This window comes from Leuresthes tenuis, unplaced genomic scaffold (assembly GCF_036924035.1).
Source record: "Leuresthes tenuis unplaced genomic scaffold, fLeuTen1.0.hap1 SCAF_12, whole genome shotgun sequence".
NCBI lineage: Eukaryota > Metazoa > Chordata > Actinopteri > Atheriniformes > Atherinopsidae > Leuresthes > Leuresthes tenuis.
Window position 1 is genome coordinate 27,367,499 of NW_027325366.1, and position 6,081 is coordinate 27,373,579.

At 38.2% G+C, this 6,081-nt stretch overlaps 1 protein-coding gene across 3 annotated transcripts in view; it reads left to right on the forward strand.

Moving 5' to 3' along the window:
• Positions 1-2,203, forward strand: part of myo1b (myosin IB) — a 57,678-nt gene extending 55,475 nt beyond the window's left edge. For all 3 annotated transcript variants that reach the window (XM_072397328.1, XM_072397329.1, XM_072397330.1), the window contains one exon: positions 72-2,203. In XM_072397328.1, coding sequence (XP_072253429.1) covers positions 72-204 — 133 coding nt within the window. In that variant the 3' untranslated portion in view covers positions 205-2,203. The remainder of the gene's footprint in view (positions 1-71) is intronic.
• The last annotated feature ends 3,878 nt before the right edge of the window (positions 2,204-6,081 follow it).

Here is a 6,081-nt window from a genome sequence, read left to right on the forward strand (position 1 = left end):
ACAGATCAAAGCGCTACATCTTCCTCCTGGTTGATACTTTATGATGTGGCTTATATTCCCCTCTGTGACAGGTTTCTGGTGCAGTTTAAGCAGGACAAGGTATGCGTGAAATTCATCCAGGGGGGTCCAAAGAACGGCAACAGCGTTTCCTGCAAGCGCAAAAACAACCGCCTACTGGAGGTGGCGGTACCCACGACACCATAGTGTAGTCGCTCTTCTCTACTCCTGCTATTGTTCACCACTGCTCGGTCTAGGCAGTGACTTGACACCAAACTCCAAAACTCTGGATTTGAAGATCACCACACTGGTGGCCACCTTGAGTACACGAATGTGCTGTTATTCGATCTGTTGTGCTGATTTCCTCAAGTCTTTCTTCAGATTTACTATGACACCATTATAGCTGAAACCATGTGCCATTTTTATTTAATTTTTTTTGGCAGAGAAAGCCCTAAGGTGGGTTGCATGCCACAGAAATATGGTGTAAAGACCTGATTTGGGTGCACAAGACTTTTGTATACCAGTGGTGATGTTGCTAACGATTGTTCTGCCTGATGGGAAGTAAGTTTTCAGAGAAAATTTAAGATTTTTTTTTTTTTTCTTTTTGACAAGCTCCAGTGTCAACTAGTCTAGACTCATCTGCTTTTAAGCAGCTCTGGTTTTCAGCAAGAGGGCTTAAAATTTGAGATGAACCATGACAGGAGATTTGGGCTTTGAGCCTGTCAGATTTTCTTCTCTGGCGAACTTGAATACTGCACTTGATTTCGCCTCTGTGTAACAAAAAGGGGAGGACCTAAAAAAAAAAAAAAAAGATGATTGTATGTTGTACTATTTTCTTTTACTTGGATAAAGCACAGTGGGCAGTTGGGGTAAATCAAAATTAAAGCATGGTTGTTTTGTTTTTTTTCAAAGAGAAATTGTGAAACCATTCTTATGTGCCATTGAACAGGTCTCATGATTGTCATGTGCTGGTGCACAAATACAAACCATGTGGAGAACCAGATTCATGATTTTAAATAACCAGTTAATAATGATATTGATGCCAAAAAAAAATCAAAACCTGTGAATAGGGAGTGTATTAACCTTATGGCCACTGTTTGTATTTTTTGATTGCACTGAACATGTGATCAATGCTATTTCCTCCTCATTGTACTGACTGTAAAAAAAAATAAAAATGCCAAGCTTTATTACAGCTAGAGGCTCATTTTAAACTGAATTAATCTTAGATTTCCATGTACAAATTAAAGAAGACAAAGGCATTAGACCAAAAGCAGGAAAACTTTTCTGACCACAAATCGAAACCGTTGAAAATACTATTTTGTGTGCAATACTGTCTCAATTGTTCTTTCTAGCAAAGCAATAGTGAGGGACCCACAACAGTTGCCCCTACTGTGCCATATGCTGTACATAGGCTCTGTAAGTTGTAGTCATGACATGAACAAAGGCTTGTTCAGCATCCTAGCTTTAATAGCCGTGTTTGTGAAATGGCTTTTTTTTTTTTTTTTTTTTTTTTTTTTTTTTTTTTTTTTAGTTATCTTAGTGCTTGACCCACACTCTGACTTAATGTGTACTTTTCGAGGGGGAAGACCAAATATTAGGGGCAAAGGACTATAGATTCCACATGTATCTGAAGAAATGGACCAGTTTTAACTTTTCCCACTTTCACTTTTGTAAAAAGTTCTTGGTATATTTACACACAAGCCAAATTTGACTATCAAAGAAGCAGGAATGCTTTATTCTCATGCATGTTGACTAGAATATGTATTCCGGTAGAGCTTTTTGTACTTTTGGTCACTGTGAGCGGGAATAATTTAACGGAACCTGGTCAAGTCATGGTTTGCAATCTGGGGTATCTTGGTGTGTAAGCTTTTCTTTTCTAATGCAACGCACAACACGGGGGGGAATCTATTGTTGTTCCGTGCATGGAAATGAGCGAGGTGGATGGCAGTTTTGACATGTCTCCTTGTGTGGCTGCTCTGTCTCGGTGCAGTGTTGCTTGGGTAACATCTTCCTCCCGACTCTTTTTATTCCCCCTGTTTTGTAGTTGAACAATGACTAAAACTGCAAAACACGATGTCTGCATTCTTGTGTGCCTAATGTTCATCTGTGCTAAGAGACAGAACACGGATATGTTTTAGTCGAGCTCATTGTAACATTTACAAGTATTCTTTTTTTTAAATTAAATAAAAATCAATAATAAATGTTATTCTGGATGATTTTTTTTTTCTCCTCCCTTTCAGCGCTTTATGCTCAGGACCCTATTTAGCCTTGTTACATATCCAGCAGAGAAAGCCATATACATCACACTCTTAAACCTCAAATTCCCTCAACAGGCCATGATTGCTGTTTATCAGCATCAACAGGGGGGTTGGTTAGAAGTCTTTTGGGGGTGAGTAGCTTTAGGGGCTGGACAGCTAAGCCTTGCATTCAAACAGCTGGCCAGATGTTTTCCATCACATCTGGGGAGAGCTGTCCCAGGGTTAAATTCCGCGGCTTTGGGAGAGCTGCCGGCAACAGGTCTCTAGGGAGCAGCCCTCTGATTGAGCACTGAGTGGTAAAAAATAGCATACCATTTTGGGCTGCCCAGTACCCGGTTCCCACCACTCTGCAGGCTGGGAAAGGGAGGCGGAGTCCCGGCCTCTCAGTGGATATTCTTCAACTCGCTGGGGGACTGTAAAGGAATTGGACAATGCAAAGTCCCATCTGAGGTAAGGCCTGCAGTTTGCAAACAGTCATGTATTAAACCAGTCAAACAGAAAGGCTGATTAAGAGATATTAACTTGCTTTAGTGGTGCATACATGGCGAAACATAGCATTATGATTATTTTTGCAATATCTTGCGCTAAATTTAAGATTAGATTTGTGGTTTTTGAATTTATTTAAATCTCCCACAACAACTTTTAGATGTATTTGTAAAATATTGCAATGACATTTACTGCATATGACTGAAATATAGAAAAACACTATGTCCTCTGGTCTAAGCAAATAGTGTGGTCAGTGGTTAATGGCACTTCAGGGATTGGGAGGTCTCTGGCGACATCTTATGGATATCAGATGTAATTGCAGTTAAAGAGCAGCGGTGAGTGCTGTTTTTGGTTTTACAGATGTGTAAAGCCTTAATTTGTTTCACGTTATAAAGCATTTATTACAACTTTACCACTCTTTGTGGTAAACCCATGATTATGACTGGATTTTGGATAACCTAGTTGTTTCTTGCATTACAGAAGTGACATGAAACTGATTTGACAAACTATACTTTTATCTAACGGGACAAACATATTCTAATCATACTTTGATTATGTTTAAAGGATAATTAAAGTTGAGCATCTTCACAAAGTTGTAGTCATGCAAAAAGATTATTCTGCGGTGCCTGTTTTAGTAAAATGTTTGGTGAATTGAGTGTTTACATTTGTTTGTGTGTTTAAGAGCAAAATTTTAGACCAAATGGTAAAAAATGTCAACTGTGTTGTCAGTTTCTAGTACAGTGCCCGCTAACTCTTGTCTTAAATTACAGTATTTATAATTGCCTAAAGTTGAACAAATAAATAAATACATTTGTGTGGTGCAATGTAATGGAATTCTTATAGTATTAGAATGGTGTATGGTAACATTTTCTATTTCAATAATGGATTTCAGATGTTATTTATAAACTCTGCTATCTGAACAAGTGAAATTATCATGAGTGTCAAGAAAGACATGTAACATCACACTGTATGTGTGGTCATAATATAAGAGTAATCTGAAAATGAGCCCATTGTTTTTAAACTTGACTCTGCACTCTGGCATCTGGGAACACACCCAGAAGGTTTGAAGTAGATTGGATAAACGGTTGGAAAGAACAAATAGATTCCATATCAAAATAGAGGGATGATCTATGCTGTTGAACTGTGAGGCAAACAGTTTTTTTCTTAATGAAGTTAATTTAATTAACGTTCCCAGTTACTATGCTATTAACCCCTAACATCTTAATTTGTACATCTTCGTTTGTACAGCAAACAGCAGTGCAACCCAATATGTTTTATAGATCAAAAGTAAAACTGAAAAAGGACATAAGCATGGAAAAGGGAATTAAAAAAAATGATATAAGGAATAATTTTTATAGAGGAACATAAAGCAGTAAAATAATGGTGAAATGGCATCAAAAAACAGGCAAATTAGGGTTAAATATACAAAAAACAAAAGGCATTTTAAAATAAGTAGTGTACAAAAACCAAACCAAGCTTTAAGCTTAGTCTTAAACGCAGATCTAGTGTAATGACCATTAGGATGGAGAAAGTAGTAAATAACCAGATTATTCTGTGTACTATGTGATAATTTCAAAAGTTGTGTAATAAGTAATTGGAACTGACAAAAGTTGCTTACTGAACTGGCATCTGTCCAAAGCGCCTGTATGATTCTGTATACAATGTTGCTTTCTATGTGCATTTAAGTGTGCTTACAGGAGTAAAAAATGGCATCAAATGTGACACAACCGTGAGTGTGCAAAAGTGTGCTGCAGCATCTGATTTAATTACACCTTTTTCTGTTGGCAGTGTATTCACACACTCATTTCCAACACATTCCAACAAATTGTCCCTGTTGAGCGAGTGGTGGAGCAAATGGTCATTGGACATCATCATCTTACTCTTTCATTCTCTCATGCACAGTGGCTGCTCGTTCCTGGCTTGCCATGGCCTGAGGATAAAAGCTGTCTGAGAAATGGTTTGTGCTTTGATGCTAAGATAGAGCTTACCTAATGGTGGTGGTCAAGATAAATGGGGGCCTGGGGGACAATTGATACAACTGATAATGTTTTGTGCTCTTTTCAGCCACTTTTGTGGAGCTGATCCTCAAAGCATGGCTGATAGCCTCACAAATGGTGACTGGAGGGTGAGGGCTCTCATTGTTCCTAATGTCAGTAATCGTTGTTCAGCGCACAGCTTGCTTTCTTATGAACAACAAAAATTTATTTATTTTCTCCATAAACCTGTGATATTGTTAAATCACGGTATGTGTCATTCATTAAAAGTTGTAGCTCAGGTCTTTTGACAGGTATGACAGCAGGCACTTGTGGCCTCCCACTAAAGATAGTTGTGTAGCAGTACAGCTCAGACACTAGAGGACAGTCCAATCCCAGTCTCCAAGACATACAGATAACCAACTTGTCCAGCTCTGAACCTTGAGCCCTTTGCCATGAGTTTTGATTTATTGTTTCTTCAAAGCTGGTTTAAGATTGTTTTAGCACCAGAATCAAGTTGTTGTTGTTTTTTAAAAAGGCTTCAATAAACCCAGAAAATGTGGATTTTTAATTTGACATTAAAGTGAGGTATTAACATCCTTCACTTCACTGTGAGTATAAACCGCTAAATGTAGTTTGAGTATTAAAGTAAAGGTGCCATTTTATTCATTCTGCTAGGTGTATATGCATGATAGTGTGCAACTTCTTATTGCTGTAGGTGCTAGAGGAGAAGCTGGTTTGAATATCTTATATACAGTTACAAATACAGGGACACAGTTTTGTTGAGTACCAATAAGTGGTCACTTGCTGTAGCAGAGCGCTCCTAGCCAGTCAGTGTTGAAAGCTTCTCAAAGGAGCGCCATGATTTTTTTTTTCTCTCTTCAAAATATCTCAAACCTCCAAAGGTTCACAGCAGTTTGAGCAAATACCATGCTGTAGATTTTACCTTGGGGTCAATTCATGTGTTGCAACCCAGACCATTTTGACATTCACTGCAGATGGTCTTAGTACATGGATTCTCTACAGTTGGAAAAGTGTGCCAAAGTAAACAACTGTCTGATGAGGAAGTGACAAGATGTAAAATCCACAAAATGGCTCACTCTCAAAATGCTATGAATATTTTGAATAAGTTGTTTTAAATGGCTAAACATTTGCTCCTTTCATGGCCTCCTTATGGAGAATTTATGCCTCTTTAAAGTGATGTATATACACACACACAACCCTACTCAAAAATAAAGAAAATCCCAAATGAAACGCAGAGTATTCTGTGTCTCATTTGCAGTAGACTGGAATCAGAGGGCTCTCAGCTTGGAGAAAAAGGGAGAGTTAAGGGGGAGCTAAGCTAACAGCTATTCAGAAAAGTGACA